At 36.8% G+C, this 21,534-nt stretch overlaps 1 protein-coding gene across 1 annotated transcript in view; it reads left to right on the forward strand.

Annotated features, from left to right (window-relative positions):
- Window positions 1-21,534, forward strand: part of EYS (eyes shut homolog) — a 1,404,981-nt gene that overhangs the window by 825,228 nt on the left and 558,219 nt on the right. Inside the window, exon 20 of the mRNA XM_070074646.1 lies at window positions 17,038-17,270. Within this exon, the coding sequence (XP_069930747.1) occupies window positions 17,038-17,270 (233 nt within the window). The remainder of the gene's footprint in view (window positions 1-17,037; window positions 17,271-21,534) is intronic.

Here is a 21,534-nt window from a genome sequence, read left to right on the forward strand (position 1 = left end):
CAACAGTTTAAAATTGTAGTAATATAGCAGCCACATGTAAGAGGTGAAAAAATTCAAGGCAGGTGTAAAACCAAGACAATCACTGAGCACAATGTCTTGATTATGATTCTTTACAACTACAAGGTTGAACTCCATGCCACTTGATCTTGTAGGAAATTATGGGATATTCACTGACTGTATGAATAAGTTCTTGGCCTGTTTGAAACATTGGGCTTACTAAGCTTCATTTTATCAATTGGAAGGAAAACTAAAGATTGCAAAAACTGAATATTATTTCCATAACACAGACATAAAATAATTTTACTCAGAAGTGGCAGAGAGAACAAAGAATACAGAAAAAATGAGGAAAAATGAAGATAAGCTAAACACATCTCAACGTTTTTCAGTTTGAATGGAGGAGAATTAAGAGTTAACTTTGAAGGGACACATGCATTTTATTGAAGAAGAAGAGATTTTGTGATTTTTTATGAGATATCAGAAAGAAAATGACCTGCAAGAGACAAGATTGGATACTGAAATTCTGAAAAGCTAATGAAGGAGAAATAGAATTGGTAATTTCCAGCTGAGAAAAATAGATTTATTTCTTACTCCTATCTCTAATGCAACTATTTGCATAGCTCTCATTATTTTGATCTCTCGGCCCTTAGTGGGAACATGCGTCAAAGGCAACATTTATTGTTAGGTCCCATAAATAGAAAGTTATGTTCCCTAGCTGCCTTTCATTCCTTCATCGTTGGTAGTTCATAATGGCAAATCTAATTACTAAGATTGCTATTGATGGCATGTGCTCCTCTGTAGATAGGCATCTTATAGGCTCAGCAATAACTGCCACAGGACAGATGAACCTCTGCAACTTCTCAGTATGGTTAAGTAAAGCTCCCCTTTTCTTCTGCTTCTTTGTCTTTTTTTCCTTTGCAGCTTAGCAATAAAAAGAAAACTGGTGAGGCTGAAAGGAAATTGGAGCCAAAGCCACAGGAGCCTCTTAAATGAAATATCAAGCACTGGCTCCTCAGTATAAGTGGTTTCCACATGCCCATTCATTGGGAGCCCCTACCAGGCTAAAGCAAACTGTCCAATGAATTAGATATGCTTTAGCCTGAAATCAGTCATATGAGAAAGGCCCTAAAAGCAAACACATTTAAGTTTCAGTAGATTTTTTTCTTTTCCATTGTTTATGTTGGCCTATCATGAAAGGTTAGAATCACATATATCTTAAATTTATGAAGAACAAATGATGCATGTAAGGGAAAATTATGAAGCTAAATTGATTTCCAAGAACTCAGTAGCTTTAATGTCTATAAGTACTATTTCAAATTCTAAATGTATGTAAATCTTTACAAAGATTAAGAGTACGATGATTACAATCTGATATTAGGGAAGTATTATGGCCTATGCTATTTATAGTAAGTGATTCTCAGATTTTTCTTTAGTAAAAATTAGAAGACTATCCACTATAAGTCAGTAACCCTTACAGTAGTACATAGCAATATATAAATGAATTTCCACAATTTATATGATAGACCAATAATTTCTTTATGATTTATTTATTTATTTGAAAGTCAGAGTTACACACACACACACAGAGAGAGAGAGAGAGGTCTTCCATCTAATGGTTCACTCCCTAATTGGCCGCAACAGCCGGAACTGTGCCGATCTGAGGCCAGGAGCCAGAAGCTTCTTCTGGATCTCCCACGTAGGTGCAGAGGTCCAAGTACTTGGGCCATCTTCTACTGCTATCCCAGGCCATAGCAGAGAGCTGGATTGGAAGTGAAGCAGCCAGATCTCTAACCGGCACCCATATGGGATGCCAACGCTTCAAGCCAGGGCATTAACCTGCTGCACCACAGTGCTGGCCCCCAGTAAAAGTTTTTTTAAAAACTATATGGTAATAGTCTACCATACTTGTGGGAAGAGGAAATTCAGCTATTAAAAAAGCATAAAAAGTATTATGATAAATTTGGACAAACACAACACCACAGTGACCTACTAGCTAAACTGTGAACATTAAGGAATTCAGTGGCCAGTGTTGTGGCACAGTAGGTTAATTTGCCTGGGACACCAGCATTCTATACTAGTGCCAGTTCATGTACTGGCTGGCCCCACTTTCCATCCAGCTCCCTGCTAATACATCTTAGAAAGCAGCAGATGTACTGAGTGCTTTGGGACCTGCTATCCTGTAGGAGACCTGGACTGAGTTCCAGGTTCCTGGCTTGCACCTGGTCCAGCCCTGGCAGTTGTGGCATTCGGGAAAGTAAACCAATAGATAAAAAGTATATCTCATCCTCTCCTTCTCTCTAACATTTTCACATAAATAAATCTTTAAAAAGAAATTAAGTACACACAAACATGCACGCATACACACATATGTATCTACACATGCACACATACAATTGACTATTAGAGTGGAAAAATGAATTAACCCAGATTAGACAATGTTCTTTAAGATAAAAACTTAAATCACATGTGTAACAACTCCTCTTTAGTATACAAGTGGTGATTTGCCTATTTAATACAATCAGAAACTAGTCAAAATACCATGAATATTAAGACAAAAATAATCAAAGAATATTTACATTATTCTTTCATCACTCACTATTTTTCTGACAGTAGTTCATGATATTTATAGTGAATTTTACTTATTCCTTTAGCAGAAATATTAATAAAAACTAGGCTACAAAGAGAATTTGTCCTATGGAAAAAAACAACGTGATGCAAATAGACACTGGATAAGCATTATTTCCATTAAGGACATTTTTAGTGAGAAACTGAGCACCCTAGTAATTTCTGGAACTCTTTTTCTTTCTTCAGACGCTCAGGTTTTTTTTTTTTTTTTTTTTTTTGCAAGAGTAGGTCTTACTTTAACTTTCACACTTCCTACTCATATGACTGCAGATTTTTGCCTGTACTGATACTGCAATTATTGTGGTGGACAATAATTACTAAAAAGCTAAAAATAAGTGAACATGTTTCAAACTTTAATTCTTTCGGTCTTCTATGACATTTAACATCCCTTTATCTTCGAAATAGTTGGGCTTCATTTTCTACAGAATCAACCATTTCTTTTTTTTTAACTTTTATTTAATGAATATAAATTTCCAAAGTACAGAATATGGATTACAATGGCTTCCCCCATAACTACTTCCCTCCCACCCGCAACCCTCCCCTCTCCCTCCCCCTTCCATTCACATCAAGAATCATTTTTAATTCTCTTTATATACAGAAGATCAGTTTAGTATATATCAAGTAAAAATTTCAACAGTTTGCACCCACACAGAAACACAAAGTGAAAAATACTGCTAGAGTACTAGTTATAGCATTAAATCACAATGTACAGCACATTAAGGACAGAGATCCTACATGGGGAGTAAGTGCACAGTGACTCCTGTTGTTGACTTAACAAATTGACACTCTTGTTTATGGCCTCAGTAATCACCCTAGGCTCTTGTCATGAGCTGCCAAGGCTATGGAAGCGTTTTGAGTTCACTGCAGAGTCAACCATTTCTAAGATTTATTCAGGCCTTTATACAATTTGTTTCTGTCTTGCTCATCTTTACACCAAATTTCTATGAAATCTCGTTATTCACCAAAACTTTGCCCTTGCCCCTTTTCTTTTTCCTTCCTATATGTAGCTTCATGCATTTCCGAATCTTCAGTCACTTCAGTGAGGTCATTTCCTCAGGCATTTCCTGACAAGTGTATCGATCAGAGTCCAAATAGGAGAAAGATGCACAATCTGTTACAACATTTCTAGCAGGATTCATTTAGAAGGTGTCAATAACACAGGAGTAGACAGAGTACCATAGAACCACAGGGATATCATGGAAACCCAAAGCAAGCAGCTCGCAAGCTATTAACACCTCTGGCCTACATGGGACAAAGGAGGGAAGGGGATGTGTAGGAGCAATGACTTCTATCAGGGAATGCTATCTCAGAGAGGGGAATTCACAAGAATGAATATTACTCTAACCTCAAGCTCCCACCTCTTTCCCAGCTCTGGCTAGGGCTCCCCAAAGCCAGATAATCTAAAAGCAGAAAATACAGCAGCCCTATTGATGTAGTCTCACAGGTCCATTTCCTGGACATGGTACATGGTGGAGCAAGCTAGCAAGTGACTTGGAGCAAAGGGAAACATGTGGCATGGTGGCATACACTGAAAACAGCGTATACCTTGTTGTTACATTTGCTGCTTTGAACTACCCAGACACATAATACACACAAGCAGAATGTTTTCCAAACTACCATATCCTTCTGTGAAATGTCATGTCTGTTTTTAAGGCTAGTACAATGGTTTGAAAACATGGATGTGGCATGATTCATGAACAGAAATGAGACACCAAGGCCTAGGACATAGTCTTTTATTATGCCAGCATAAGGCCCAGTTGGATTCTTATCCAAAAGATTGATCCTTGATTAAAGAGGGGCCATTTTCTTATATATGTTTTTAGCTTTCTTGTCTCCCTTATAGGGCTACATTCATACATTTGATTGGATATTCTAATGCTACATAGCAGCTAGAGGAATTGATACAATACTGAGTGTGCCTACATAGTTACTGATAGCATTTAACTAGTTTCCCTTAACATACCAAATATTTCTTCCACACACATACTGAGCTGTACAGTGTCTGGCAATGGCTAACACCATAACTCTGTGCTAATAAGAGGAAGCTGAACAGTTACAAGCAAGGAGACAATGGCCAAATTCCATTCTCTGGATATTTATTTTTGTTTTTTATTTCTATTTTGAGAAATAAATTTCTCTACCACATGCGCAGTGACAAAATGGAGTGTTATATAGGGAATGCAAAATAATTGTTCTATCAGGGACACCACGGAAAAGAACAACTACCCGTCACTGACTTCCAAAATCTAGCTTTCTCGCACCAGTTATTCTAGTAAACAGAAGGCAAATGAAAAAAACTTAATAAGGAGTGCAGTGCCCAGAACAAGGAAAAAGAGGAGAGCATTACAGAGTACAACTTCCTAACACGCACACCTGACTGCTCAGCCATGTGGTATGCTAAGAGGATGTGACGTCACATCAGAACAATCTTCAAGGAGGATAAAGTAGGTAATTTTATCAAGTGGCTCCCTCCCAATCCCTGACACCTATAGGTAAAGTCTGTCCCTTTGAGAATTTCCTTTCAGTTAACAAGCTGTTTCAATGATGACCCCAATCAAACTTGGAAGTCAGAGCACTGCTGGTTCAAGGTAGGGGTGGAATGGTCCCTCTGAGGTGTATGTTGTCATGCTCACTCAGTGTGAAACGTTTAGAAAACTTGAAACTTTTTAGTAACCAGTGAGCTGAAAGGACAGCAGCGCTTGACATAGTCATCGAGAATCCCAAGGAATCACCTCAGACTAGGAAATAATGTGGCCATTGTTGGAGCATTAGCAATGACTTAAGATACTAACTATGACAATGCAAATGATGCAAGCCTAGTTCTCCTGTCTCTCAAGACAGTACTGGTATGTAAACAGCTGCTTATTAATTACAACAAAGGGTGGCTTTTAAATACATTTAAATCTGTGCATACATTTCATTCCACTATACATGAAGCCCACCAATACCCACAACTATGCTTCTCAAGAGTTTCCGCTATCTACAATTAAAAGTTGAGAAGTGTAAACAAATACAGATATCTTGTACCTTTCTCTAGTAACCGAGCACAAAGGAAATATTGTTAAAACGCTGTTTTATCTTGAGCTATGTAAACATTGAATATTAATTTAATTAATTAGACTATTTAAATGATTCATGAGTTAACTTCAGGGAATACTAATTCTCCTGGAAGCTTCCCCATGTTTATTTTATGGGTTCCAGTACATCATAACATATAATTAAAAAGCATCAATACAAGGTACAGAGTGCAAGCTTTCAACATGATATGCAAATGACCTCTCTGATTAAATCCAAGCACATTTTTATATTTATTCAACTATTCCACAACTATTGAATGTCATCAGTGTTCAAGGGATTGTGTTGGGCACACAGACACAATGAGGAGATGAAAATATAGATGAAATACTTGAACTTAGAGTTTAGATTCAAGAGGAAATACACAAATAGATGATCTTTTGCAATAGACAGTGATAAGATTTCTAACAGAAAATTAGTAGCCTAAATATACAGGATGTGTGTTTAAACTGGAACTAAGGAGTAGCGATCAAAACTTCCTAGAAAACCATCTTCTAAGTTAAGAATTGAAGTAAAACAATGTTAAATCAGGAAAGCAGTGCAAAGCAAAAGAGAACAAACTGAAGGTGAGGAGATTAGCGACTCCTCAGGAGACAGGGCCATCTTGTGAATGGCTTTGAAAGCCATGGTAAGGAGATTAAACTTGATAGTAAGAGCAATAAGGAGTCCCTAAATGCTGTATGAAGGAGAGTTATGTGGATAGATCCATATATTAACATGACCACTCTGACAAGGATGATTGACGTAATTAAGATTGGAAGCAAGGATGCAAATTGGATTGTTTTTGAAATCATCTAGGGAAGAAGTGATGATTGGAAAAAGCGGACTGACTCAGGTATATACAGTCTAATTGAATAGGTCATGGTGATGGAGCAGATGTGTGTCCTGGGGAGAGAAGGAGGAAAAATGATGATGCTCAGGTTTCTACTTTGGGTTTTCACCTGATGGGAGAGCTATCCAGGAATAGAGAGGGTGATAACTCAGGTGTCTGCAGTGCACACAGAGGTAGTGTCAGAGTTGCATGAACCAAAGTGATCAGAAATATTACAGAGAATTTAGAATTTTTCAAAACCTGTAAGACAAAATTTTCAAAAGTTTACATATAAGAATATTCAAACTAGAATCTCATTATTGTTGTATCCATCATGTAAATTGCATAAATTTTTTAAATTCCCAATACCAGAAATATTTTACCCATTTTCAAATGCTATTTCTTCAGGCTGAGATAACCTTTGCCACATGAAAATCTTTCTTTTTTCAGGATTTAGATCAATTGAGATCTCTTTGAAGGTTTCTTAAATTCTTAATACTCCTCCTGCAGCACCGGCATCCCATATGGGCACCAGTTCTAGTCCCGGTTGCTTCTCTTCCAGTCCAGCTCTCTGCTGTGGCCTGGGAAAGCAGTGGAGGATAGCCCAAGTGCTTGGGACCCTGCACCCGTGTGGGAGACCAGGAAGAAGCACCTGGCTCCTGACCAGTCTTAATTTTTTTCCTTCTGTACATTATCATAATACCTGTTCCCATCATGAAACTTATCATTTAATTTATCTTGAGATCTCATGTATCTCTCTAGGAGCTTTTTAATGGTACATGGAAAAATAATCTTTGCATATTTACCACATACCACATAATACACACAATGGAAATTTATAGACTAATTGATACAGATTAATACCTTTTGCTATGTTTTACCAAATACAGTCATAAACAGTGGTTTCATGATAAAACAAATACTCACGAAGAAAATGAAAAAGAAATGGAATTTCGTGTTTTAAGAACTGCATATCTTACTTTCTTGACTAGAAAGGAAGGAGCAATTATGTGAAATCATTTCTCTGCAGTCTCTTTTGCATTGTACCTCAGTGTTGGTGTCACATTGTTCTCCTTTAGAGTGAATCCCTCCTGGTATTCCTGAATACACTTGAATAAACTCAGTAAAACAAGATAATCAGTATAGATATCAGAGGCAACACTGAGCATTGCTCTACAATAGTTCACTTAGGTATATTTATTCTTACCAGGAAGAGTTCTGGTAGTTATTGGGAATATTATGTTCCAGCTCACAGAGATTATGAATTGGAGTCATTGAAAAGGTTATTAGTGCTATAACTAGTACTCAAACAGTATTTTTCACTTTGTGTTTCTATGTGGGTGCAAACTGTTGAAATCTTTACTAAATATATGCTAAACTGATCTTCTGTATATAAAGAGAATTGAAAATGAATCTTGATGTGAATGGAAGGGAGGAGGGAGAGGGAAAGGGGAGGGTTGCAGGTGGGAGGGAAGTTATGGGGGGGGGGGGAAGCCATTGTAATCCATAAGCTGTTCTTTGGAAATTTATATTCATTAAATAAAAGTTAAAAAAAAGAAAGGTTATTAAATCAACATTTCATGGGATGAGCTGAAAGATTACAAATACTATTGTACGGCACCATGTTGGCCTGCATAGGAAGTGATGGCACATTGACTGCTCTACTGTCTGGAGAGTTAAAGCCAATTTTCTGTCTCCTCACAGACAAGTCATTAATAAATGGTAATTAACTAATGGAGCACCTATAAGTTAACATACAGGAGTGACATTTTGAGATTTGATGCTTATAGCCCTTATCTTAACTGTTGAGGAACTGTTTTTTTTTTTTTCTTCATATTATTTGTTGAACTCATTACTTAGTGTAGTGTTAATCTAATGATATAAAGTCAATTGAAAATAGATCTTTATAAAAATTGTGAAAATAGGAGAGGAAGGAGAATGAATGGCGGGAGCATGGGTGGGAGCGAGGGTAGAATGGGAAGTATCACTAAGTTCCTAAATCCGTACATAGGTAATTCATGAAATTTGTATATTTCAAATAAATTTTTTTAAAAAAAATTGATGTCCATATCACAAAAAACTTAAATCAATTGCTTCAGTAATATAATATTATTGGGTGTTTAAGAGCAAGTTGAGACAGACCTTGGTGCTTTAAGTTTCATGATTAACCTTTGCCCCAGCACCTTTTTTTTTTTAAGATTTATTTATTTGAAAGGCAGAATGACAGATAGGCAGAGAGGAGAGAGAGAGAGAGAGAGAGAGAGAGAGAGAGAGAGAGGAAAGGTCATCCATCTGCTGGTTCACTCCTTAAATGGCTGCAACAGCCGGACCTGGGCCAATCCAAAGCCAGGAGCCAGAAGCTTTTTGTGGGTCTCCCATGCAGGTGCAGGAGCCCAAGGGCTTGGGCTACCTTCTGCTGCTTTCCCACGCCATAGCAGAGAGATGGATTGGAAGTGGAGCAGCAGGGACTTGAACCTGCACCCATATGGGATGCGGCACTGCAGGGAGCAGCTTTACCTGCTATGCCACAGCGCTGGCCCCATCCCCAGCACTTTTTATCTACTTATTTGTTGTTTTCATTATCTGGTATAGCTTTGAAGAATATTAATCTACACAAATAACTTAGGGTTCTTTTCTAATCTAAGGTTTGTATGAAGAAAAACTAGTACACCAAACATTTCTAAAATTAATAAAAAGACCTAGGAACATTTGGATCTTTCCTTAGAATTTACATGGAAGTTGATTTAGGACACTATGTATCTGATCTAGTTTTTTAACATTTTAAATTTTGAAATGAATATTTTCCCATAGTTGTTTTCACTCACTGTGGCTCTATTTTATTAAACTCAATATGTTAAATTAAATATTTGTGTTGTAGGCATTTGTTATAACTATATAGTTTTTGTCTTTATAGAAATGATTATTCCCCCAGCCACCATTCCCAACAATTCAACTAGCTGCTCCCAGGTAAAAGATGATAATGAGGGTGTGATTTCAACTAAGAAGGAATACTATTACATGAATGGTAGAGTTTACTGATTTCTCATACAAAGTGATGACATAAGCAAATGCATTCTTGTTTGGCTTCCCCACATTGCCAAATATTTTTAAACAGGTAAAAAAAAAATCAGACTTGGAAAAAAAAAAAGGTAGATACTATTAGGATTCCCTGTAGGATCAGCCAATTAGAATCAGATGAACATACTTTTTTATATATGAAATTTATATATTGTGGGGAGCAACCCGGACTAGACTTAAGTTACTGGAATTAAGACTTATTCTATGCATCTGCTCTCCCACAATATGGCACTGAGAAGGGAGAAACAGCTTCTACACAGCTGTCTCCAGTTCAACCAATAAACTGTAGGACTTACTCCTGATTGGAGGAGAGCAGCGTACTCGGCGTGTGGGTAGCAGAGTTGGGATTGGTGGAAGAGGACTATAAAGGAGGAGAGAGACAACATGCACCAGGAACATCTAAGGGGAACATCTATCTGAAGGAACACCTGTGCAGCCCCCGAGAGAGCCGGCCGGCGGTGTGCCGCTCCCCCGCGGAAGTGGGGAAAGTGGCCAGGGGGAACCGCCCTTCCACGGAGGTGGAAGGGACGGTAGCCAACCCGGGAAGAACCAGCAGCAAACCCGGGGAGGGCCGAGCAGACAAAAGAACAGCGCAGGGTCCTGTGTCGTTCCTCCGCGAAGAGGGGGAGCGACATATATTCCATATCTGTACTCACTATTGTACATTCAGTTACCTAAAAATTAAAATTCATTTATGTTTTTATCTCTTTCATCAAGAGCTAAAAATTTCTCCACTTCCAGATATACCCTCCACTTTCCCCACCTTGCTTGGTACCTTGGGACTTATAAGGGCTGCAGCTAAGTAGCTCTCCTGTACCCCTGACTTCTAATCTTGATTAGCGAGTTTCCGATGTATTGAGCACACTTCCTATGTTCTCTAGTTGAAGAAATAAACCAGTGAATGTATGCACATGTCCCATCTCTCTGGTCATGTAGCACTCTGTGCCACAAGAATATCACTGCCAGAAACTGAAATGATGGGACCCACTCGATCTTGGACCAGGAACCGCCAGAATTGTGCACAGTGAAATAAAATTTTCTTTTAATGAATTAGCAGCATCAGGTATTTAATTACAGCAATAAAAAGCTACCTAATACCTTTAGAAAAACAATGGAATGTGCTATAGTACAAATGTACAAAATATTATTGAGCATTACAAACTGTGCACACATATCTAAGTCTATCTCCAGGGTTTATAGGTAATACAGACTCATAAAAAAATTCTCTATCTCTCACCCTCTCTCACTCTCTTCCCCTTCACTCCCTCTCTCAAACACACTTAAACACATTTCCACACTTGCACATATATTCCAGGATATATGCATGTGTGTGTGTATAAAGTCAAATTTTCATTTTTCAGATACATATTTTGATAAATGTCTAAAAGACTAGAATGAAATATTGTGGATTTCATTTTAGGTATTGTGGCAGCTGGAACAAAAATTCCAGCTAAAAGACATGCATAAAGTTGAAACCAAAAAAGGAAAAGTTGTGACTATATTATATGATGCAAAGATAACAGGAAAAACCTTTACAGTCAAAAGAAAGAAAGAAAGACAGTGGGAGAGAGGAAAGAAAGGAACGGGTAAAGGAAAAGGTACTCAAGGAAACTTTCCTGACTGTGTTTCACCTGTAAGTAGAAGGCAAGACAGTACTTCCCAATTATTTATAGTGACAAAGTAGCCCAATAAGGAGGTCTGGGACTTAAACCTGACTTACTGTTTATGCAGACACCTTAAAGAAAAAGATTTTTGTATAATTCCCAGACTGTAATTGTTCTTATGGTTTTACAAGGAGCCCTACTTATGAATATGTAATAACTAAGGAACAGAATATTGTGAGAATGAGAAATGCGTTCCTCTAGCGAAAAAAAATTAAGAAAATGTGAAAACAAGATTTATTAAAATCACACTATTTTATTAACAATGAATTAATTTATGTTTTAAAATGTCATAGCTGACTAAGTATTAGGATGTGATTTTTATTCCATTACATAATGCGATATCCAAAAAAGATGGGTAATACTTGGGATTATGTTTGTTCTGGGTGATTTTTCCATGTACAATTTGTTGTTATTCTTAATAATTATTTTGAATGATAAATGAGTGTTTTACATGTACTAACAGTAATTTCACAAATCTTTTCTAATATAATAATGATATTTAAATATGTTTTAAATAGCAAACATTTTCTGTGTTGTTTTTCTTGCAAATCTGCAATGATTAATTATTTTCAAAGTTATTAGATCAAATTAAAAATAACAAAATCTAGCTGAGAATGACAACAATTAAGTCATTTTTCAGGATGTTTAATGATCTATTAAAATGTGATGATGTGCTCATAATTTTGAAAGTTAAAACAAAAACTGAATTATTCTCTGGACTTATTCCTGTTCACCACCACCACTAGGATTTAGCTAGTTGTCTGTTATGCAAATTGCAGACCTGACAACTAAGGGACTCTACAGAAATAGTACACAAGTTATATGTGGAGAAATAGAGATACAAGTATGTTAAAAATGAGCATATGTGTTCATAAGTATATTGTTTAAAAATAATGCAGCTATAGAGAACTAGATTCTTAGACAAAACATGAGAAATCAAAGCCTTTCCTACGCAGTTCTCTCAAAGGGAGTTTTACATACCTGATCTGCCCCTGAATGACAGAAGGAGCATGGAACAGATATTAAGTAGGTCAGTATGAAACACTGCTTTTAACTTGATATAGAGCGTTATTCTGTCTCCCATAAGAATAAAGAAATGTGACATCAAACAGAAGAAAGTGACTAATTTTTTAGTAACTGAAAAAGACAAAGTTGGATAATAAAATTTTTGGTATAAATGTGGTCGAGGTTATTGCTACACAAATTGCAGTAACTATTTTGTGGAAAAATTGGCAAAATTCATCAGAAATTTAAATGCAAGAATTTATGAATCCAAGGACTGGAGAAGTGGAAAAAATGGGCCGATTTTGATGAAATAGTACCCCCCAAGAAAGAGGAAAAAAACTTATGACCCAACAAGGATAGGGAGAAATTGGAACGCTCATATTTTGCCAGTAGGAATATAAAATGGTAAGGCCTCTTTGGAAAACAGTTTGGCTGTTGCACAAAATGTTAAAAATAGAACACACATTTCAGAAAATCTACTCCTAGCTAAATTTCCAGAAAAAATCAAAACCTACATGCAAACAAAACCTTGAATATTATAATATTCACTAGTGCATTATTTCCAATGACCAAACATGAAAATGGTCCAAATGCACATCAACTAATAAATAGATGTTTAAAATGTTGTGTTCCCTTACCTGTAATTAAGAAAAACTAAATTCTGATATATTTCACAACATGGATGAACTTTGAAAACATTATAATAGGTTGGGGCCAGTTCCATGGCTCACTTGGTTAATCCTCCACCTGCGGCCCCGGTATCCCATATGGGCTCCGGGTTCTGTCCCAGTTGCTCCTCTTCCAGTCCAGCTCTCTGCTGTGACCCAGGAGGGCAGTGGAGGATGGCCCAAGTGCTTGGGCCCTGCACCCGCATGGGAGACCAGGAGGAAGCACCTGGCTCCTGGCATCAGATAGGCGCAGCACGCCAGCCATAGCGTCCACTTGGGGAGTGAACCAACAGAAAAAGGAAGACCTTTCTCTCTGTCTCTCTCTTTCTCACTGTCTAACTCTGCCTGTCAAAAAAAAAAAAAAAGGAATTATAATTTTAATATTCTTTTTATATTGATTATCATATTAGGACCATCTAGTTATATTTAACAAAGTTGCATGTTCATTTGTTATTTTAACCTTTATGGAAAAACAAGTGGAAATGCTAGCAATAATAACACATTTTTCTTTTAAATATATAATATTGGATACTTTTTATTTATTCTAATTGGCACAGGGGTTAAATCACTGCTTGCCTGTATCCAGTATCTGAGGTACATTGGAGTCCTAGTTCCTATGCTTGTTGGGAAACAGCAGATTATGGCTCAAGTGCTTGGTCCCTACCACCAACATGGGTGACTCAGATGCAGTTCTGGGTTCCTGGCTTCGGCCTGGACCTGAAGTACCATTTGAGGCATTTAGAGAATTAAATATTGGATGAAATATTTCTCTCTCTCTCTCTCTCTCTCTCTCTCTCTCTGACTTTCAACTAGATGAAAATAAATAAATGTTTTACAAAAAAAATTAACATGACATTATTTTTCATGTAGAAAAAGAAAATAACCGAAAGCCAAGGGCCATTAATGTTGCTATGTTAGAAAAATGTGATTTTTTTCCACTTTGACTATGACCTTATCTAAATAAGATCAGAGTCGGCGAACTCAAAAGGCTTTCATAGCCTTGGCAACTCATGACAAGAGCCTAGGGAGATTACTGACGCCATAAACAAGAGTGTCAATTTGTTAAATCAACAACAGGAGTAACTGTGCACTTACTCCTCATGTGGGATCTCTATCCTTAATGTGTTGTACAATGTGAATTAATGCTGTAACTAGTACTCAAACAGTACTTTACACTTTGTGTTTCTGTGTGGGTGCAAACTGATGAAATCTTTACTTAATGTATGCTAAACTGATCTTCTGTATATAAAGAGAATTGAAAATGAATCTTGATGTGAATGGAATGGGAGAGGGAGCGGGAGATGGGAGGGTTGTGGATGGGAGAGAAGTTATGGATGGGGGGCGTTGTAATCCATAAGCTGTACTTTGGAAATTTATATTTACTAAATAAAAGTGAAAAAAAAAGAAAAAAAGAAAAGAAAATGGCAATTCCCACACTGGGGGAAAAAACTCTAAGATCTATATCTAATAAAAGGCTTGTGTCCAGACAAAAGAAAAATGTAATTTTTAAAATATTTATTTATGTGTTTATTTATTTGAAATGCAAAGTTACAAAGAGGAAAGGCAGAGAGAGAGAGAGAGAGAGAGAGAGAGAGAGAGAGAGGTCTTCCATCTATGGTTCATTCACTCCCCAAATGGCTGCAAAAAGTCAGAGCTGGGCCGACCCAAAGCCAGGAGCCAGGAATCTCTTCCAGGTCTCCCATGCTGGTGTAGGGGCCCAAGGACTTGGGCCATCTTCTACTGCTTTCCCAGGCCATAGCAGAGAGCTGGATCAGAAGTGGAGCAACTGAGACTTGAACTGGTCCTCAAATCAGATGCTGGCACTGAAGGCAGCAGCTATACCCACTATACCACAGCTCAGGGTCCCTAAAATGTGATCTTTACAACATAAAATATGTCTGACTAAAGTTGCCTTCAAAATTTGATTTATGATCCTGATGTTTTAATTGATGGATCAATTGATAGTAATTATTTTTGCATAATCAGTTAACAACTGAAATGTGCAACATATTGATTTTTTCAGGTGAGACACAGATTCCCTGAACAGCTACAGCAGAAGAAAAAAGTAGTGACATTTAATTCAGTCTAATTTATTCCTGAAAACGAGGTGATTGACTGCAGTTCATGAAGTCCATGGCAAGTGTTAGATGAAATGGTGAAATCATTCAGAAACTCTAAAACTGAAAATTAAATTAGAATATAGAATACTGTGTAATAAATCCAATGTAATTCATATCAGTACTTGTCATTTAACTTGAATAAAGTTCCTTAAAGGGTCAAACTTAAATTTAGTGCAACTGGAAGGAGTATCCTAGTCTAGTAGAATGAAAACAGAAAAAGTTGGACTAAATGATTGCATCAACATTAACAAATCTGTATATTTATAAAACTAAAGAGTTAGTGACAGAATCAAGAAATTAACTGTGACAAATTATTTTTCATTTGCTATTTGCCTTTTGTTAGTACTGTGATGCACTGTGTGTTAACAAAAATTATTCAAATTCACTGACAAAATATTTATTGCAGAGTCTCCTATGGGTCAAGTATAGTTGTTAAGAATACAATGAAGAGTAGAGGGGATTTTTCTATCCTTCATAGAGATTGCAATCCAGAGAAAAGAGAAGAGGGTCAGGTTCAGCCATAAAAATAAATAAATTGTTACAACCTGAGCTGAACACTATAAAGAAGAATTTCAGGTTGTAAAAGGATTGTAAAACAAAAGAACTGACCTGCACACTAAGATTACATCAGTAAATGTTTTCATGAGTTGTTATTTATTTTACTTTCTTCTATTTTTTAAATAAATAGAAACTGGTTTACATAATAGATACAACAGTAGCTGTTAAAGTTTTAATGTAATTCAGAGAAAATTTTTGAACTGCCTTATTTTGCTAAAGCTTCATGATTATAATATATAAAGCAAAATGTATTTAAATTTTTATTTTTGTTACAGCAAAAATTTTTATCTCTCATGATAATATTAAGTAAAAATTCCAAAAGCACTGCTTCTCAAACATACAGGGCAGTCATGAGTCTGCTAAAGACATTAATTTAACAAATATTTATGAATTTTTTTAATCATGGATAAGGATTTCTGCCAAAATTAAAATCTGTGTGTGGAGAGAGAGTGGAGAAACCATGGCCACAGCCTAACAGCAGAGGCTTCACATAAAGTAACTATACTAAACACATTAAATGTTCTAGTAATGGCACAAACGACATCTAATGAAATTTTTAGATATGAGAGAAAAATCACTTTTGTCTTGGTGAGCATAAGCACCCAGGAAGGCTATGTAGAAGAAACAATGAAGAAGTAGTCTTGGCAATATATGCGAAATTAAGATAGGAAGAGAGGAACAATGCACAGAAAGGTGTTTGAACAAACTTCCAAAAGTAAGACAGTTCCAGGTATTTAAGGAACCAGAATCTCACTTGGACTGAGGCAATTTCAGGTACAAATGAGGAATCCTGATGAAGTAGACTGGAAGAGCAAAGAGAGATTGGATTGTCAAGGGGTGAAAATAAGGAACTTCAATGTGTCTCAGAGGGAAACTGTTCGTTTTCATTAGGGAAGAAAGAAAACATACATAGTAAAATGTGTGAAATAACATTACATCATTTGTGAGCTTTTCTAATGTAACTTGAAATATTCCATAAAATGAAAGTTTGGAAGATACATATTTCCAGCAATCAAACTAGAAATAACTCAAGATGAGAAAAATTTAATCAAAAAAATGCAATATGGTTTGATTTCTTGATCTTAAGTTCATTAAAATTTGAAATAATAAAAAGAGAACTATGTTAGGTCAAAATTCTGATTCTTTTTCAATTCAATTGTGAAAGCCAATTATTACAGATTTCTTACTGGAGCTTCAAAAATCAAAGATAGTTCCATGGTTTACCCAGAGTCTTATTACGTGACTCAGTCATTTTCATTACTGACAAAACCCATAATTGTAAAGCAAACATGATAAAGTTATTTTCCACCTTGGATCAATGGTATATCACCATTATTATTGTTAGTTCCTCTTTGAACCAATTTTTCTATGATCTGTATTTAAGTTCCTAATACTTTCTAAAGTATTCTCAGTTCTGTTCTGTTTATAAATTACAGATCCCAGGATTTGGCTCTGTCTCCAGCAACCACTTTCATCGCACCTTCTGGTACAACACAAGGGAATGATTCCAGGCCGACCTCCCTAGGCCCCTCTCCTGCAGCGCCATCTGTCTGCCAGGAGACTACGTGCCACCACGGAGGCACTTGTCGACCCATCTTCCTCTCCAGTGGCAGCTATGCTTTCCAGTGTGACTGTCCACTACGTTTCACAGGCCGCTTCTGTGAAAAAGGTAATCAATCTTCATTATCCTCTCTAATTCTTTTTAAAACTTCTCCAGAGGGTCGAAGAGATTTGAAACATATTGTGCACATCCTGACGGACATTAGCATAGACAAGAAACATCTGCACAATTTTGTTTAAAAATGCAAACACTTTAAGTTCAGTATTGCAGAAGCAAACCTAAGTTTTTATTTTTGCATGAGGGATGCCATTCCAAATATTTGGAATCGCCACATAAAATAGGAGTAAAAACTCAGATGTAGTGCAATCCATAGTTACTTCTAAAATTATGGTAAATTCTTCCTTTGTTACTATAGAGATAATTAGCTTCTACACTATTTTATGGATTGATTGATAATGAAATCATTACATTTTTATGTTTCACAAGCAGATACCATATTGAAATTATTTTAAGAATATATTTCTCTCTCTCTCTCTCTCACACACACATACACACACTGATCACACTAACCTTATTTCAAATAAATTAAACTAAATAGATATTTTTTTTTCTAAAAAGTGTGGGGCAGCAGGTTAAGACTTCATGTGGGATGCTTGCACATCAGAGTGTCTGTCTGCTTCTAGTTCCAGGCACTTTGCTGCCCCTCTAGCTTCCTACTGACTTGATCCTGGGAAGCAGCAGGTGATGACTCAGTGGTTGAGTCCCTGGCACCCACTTGAGAACCTGGGTTAAGTTCCAGACCTCTGGTTTCATCCTGGCAACAACTCTGGTTGAGTAGTGAACCAGCAAATGGAAGACTGATTCTCCAACCCCCACCACCATGTGTATATGTGTCTCTTTGTCACTCTGCCTTTCAAATAAATAAGAATAAACTTTAAAAAGAGTATATTATTTGATTCTTAAGAATATGATTTTAGCATTAATGGAGCTATTTATGAATCAACACAAAATTCCCCTGTTGTCAACATCAAATAGCCTCCTAAGAGGTTCTGTTAATTAGAGCAATGCTGGACAATAAAGCTAGAAACGCCCTGGGCAGATTACAAACATTAGGTTCTGACACTGCTGATTGCATGTCCCTTCGCTGGTAGCTGAAAAGTGTCATTCCTGTCTATGTAGATTTAATCAGTAGTTTGACTGTGGACACAGGGATGGAAATGACTATTGGTTTATATTTCAGATTGCTGAGAATTCTATTACATGTCCAAGACTGTATTAAATAATTCCCATTTATAATGCTAAAATGTAGGTTCTCCTAAGACTAACTGAAATTTACATAGATGTTATTCAGAGTTTTCCAAATAACCTTGTGTGACTGCTATGAATGTTTTAAATTTCAGCCAAGTAAGCCAGCAAATACAGAGACATGGTGTATTTTCATGCCCATTTAAAATTATCATGTAAATATTATAAAGTCTATTTTTTAACCAGAAATAACGTTGGCAACACATTACTGGGGCTTGATTTGTGGGCAAATAATTCATGTGCTGCAAATTATCATGATGCTTACCTTCTGCTAATCAAGACCATGTATGTTACATTCTTTTTTTTTTTTTTTGTATGTTACATTCTATGAGTAGAGGTCTAGGGGGATAATTTGGGGTGTGAATCTTTTAAATCCACACTTACTCATTTAAAATCCCTGAAAGGGCTATTTTCTTTCTTTAATTTTGTGGTACATAGAGTTTCAGAAAAATATCATTCCTACCATCCTTAGAGTATGCTTTGATATTTTAATGGGTTTTTTGGGGGAGAGAATATTTATTTATTTGAGAAACTGAAAGAGAGTTTATGTCCATTGGCTAATTCCCCGCACTTGCACTATGACTGGGGCTAGGCCCTGGTGGAAGCTGGGTGCCAGAACTCAATCCAGATCTCCCTCCAGGTGCCTTGAACCCAAATGTTTGAACCATCACCACGACCTGCATGATACCCATTAGGAGGGAGTTGTAATCAGGAGCCAGAGCCAGGCATGGAACACAGACATTCTGGTGCAAAATGCATTCATCTTAGTGGCTAGGCTAAACACCAACTCCATATTTTAATGTTAGTTTATAGGCCGGCGCCGTGGCTCACTAGGCTAATCCTCCGCCTTGCGGCGCTGGCACACCGGGTTCTAGTCCCGGTCGGGGCGACGGATTCTGTCCTGGTTGCCCCTCTTCCAGGCCAGCTCTCTGCTGTGGCCCGGGAGTGCAGTAGAGGATGACCCTAGTCCTTGGGCCCTGCACCTGCATGGGAGACCAGGATAAGTACCTATCTCCTGCCATCGGATCAGTGCGGGTTGGCGCGCCAGCCGCGCCGGCCATTGGAGGGTGAACCAATGGCAAAGGAAAACCTTTCTCTCTGTCTCTCTCTCTCACTATCCACTCTGCCTGTCAAAAATAAATAAATAAATAAATAAATAAATAAATAAAAAATAATGTTAGTTTATCTGCTGTCAACGGCACGTATTAGAGGAAAAATGATCCTGTGAACCATCATTTCTCTGTGATCTGCTGAATCCTCACCTCTCTCCCCTTCAAAGTTTTTCCTTAGAGTAATCTATGCTTTTCTGAGAAAGAAAATAAATCCAGGCTTATTGGGAATTTAAATCCCAGGCTTAGCTGAGGTTTAATTGTATCTGCTGTTTGGGGTGGCAGACTATAACAAATTCAAGTAAAGAATTGAGAATCTCATAATATTTGCTGGAATTATTTTATATTATTCATATTTTATACCATCTGTATTTTAAGTGTTTTTCCTTTTAAGTTTACAATATTTTAAAATAAATTGAATGATGTTTTGCTAAATATTAGGCAACCCATTATAGAATATTTGAATTTAAGGGCATAAAATCAAAAACAGTGAGTAAGGTTTTTATTAATAACCATTACCAATTCAAAATTGCATTTTTAAAAGGCACTTTAATTCAGCAATACTTGAGGTATATGGTACACTAAAAATGTACACTAAAGGTGTATGGTACACTAAAAAGTCCAGGCAAAAGTGTTGTGGGATGGGTGTGTCCAGGTTCTTCTCTCTAACACTAAAAGAAATTCAAGGATAAGACTTACGTAAAGATTAGGGAAAAAAAAAAAAAAGGAATGTTTAACTTACGTGAAAAAGCAAAGTACATACTCAGGCTGAAGTGCAGACTTGCTTAAGAAAGTGTTGCACTCAACAAGTTTTGGAGCCATCCTTTTATGCGATCTCAATGCACAGGGAGTGGTGTATGAAGTGGGGTTTAATTGAATATTAGGTTCCCATAAACAGTCAACATCTAAAATTACAGTAGTCCTCTTTCTATGTTATCAATTAGCCATGGTCAACCACAGTCTGAAAATATTATATAGAAAATTTCAGAAATAAACAATTTTTAAGTTATAAACTGCACCGTTCTTGCCATCTCACTGTTTCCACTGAGAATAGGGGTCCTCCCTTTGCGCAGACTCCGTTGCTGTGTGTGCTACCTATCCTTGGGTCACTTGGTAGCTCTTTCAGTTATCAGATTCATCATCGTGGTATCAACCGTGCATATGTTCAAGTAACCCTTATTTTACTTAATAATGAGCGCAGAGCACAAGAGGCAATTCAAGTATGCCAAAGAGAAGCTGCTAAGTACTTCCGTTATGTGAATGAATGAAAGTACACTAAGATGTTTTGAGAGCTCATGAATAAAAAAGAAGGTCATTTAACTTACAGTTGTTCTATTTTTTAAGTTATTATTAGTCTCTTACTGTGCTTAATTTATAAATTAAATTTTATCATAGATGTGTGTATATACATAAATATGGAAACACTTTAGTATATGGAGTGTTCAGTGCTAACTGCATAAAGTGGGGGTCTTGAAAGACATCTCCTATGCATAAGGGATAAGGGAGGACTCCTGCATATGAGCTTCTCCTTCAGGAAGGAAATTTGCTTAATATCACTGTGGGAGTTCTGATTTACCACACAGTGTACTGAGTGCTTCATGCATCTTATTTCGCTTAACCCTCAGAATAACCTAGCTGAAGTAGGCTCTCTAAATTACTACCATTTACAAATGAGCAATCTAAAGCTGAGAGTTGTTAAATTACTCACTCAAGGTCACACAGCTTATACATGGTAGAAATGAGATTAGAAGTAATCTTGGCTGACTCCAGACTTTAACCACCGTGCTATCTTGCTGCACTAGTTAGAAGATCAAATTTAATGTGATGGCATGACTTAGAATTCTGAAATTGTCTCACTTTTTTCATTAGTTTACAGAAAGCATCTTATTTCAGAGAGAAAAGAAACTTTTCTTTAAGAATAAAAATTTCAAAAGTCATAAAACCAAAGAAGTTAATGT

The sequence above is a fragment of the Oryctolagus cuniculus genome, chromosome 5 (assembly GCF_964237555.1).
Source record: "Oryctolagus cuniculus chromosome 5, mOryCun1.1, whole genome shotgun sequence".
Taxonomy (NCBI): Eukaryota; Metazoa; Chordata; class Mammalia; order Lagomorpha; family Leporidae; genus Oryctolagus; species Oryctolagus cuniculus.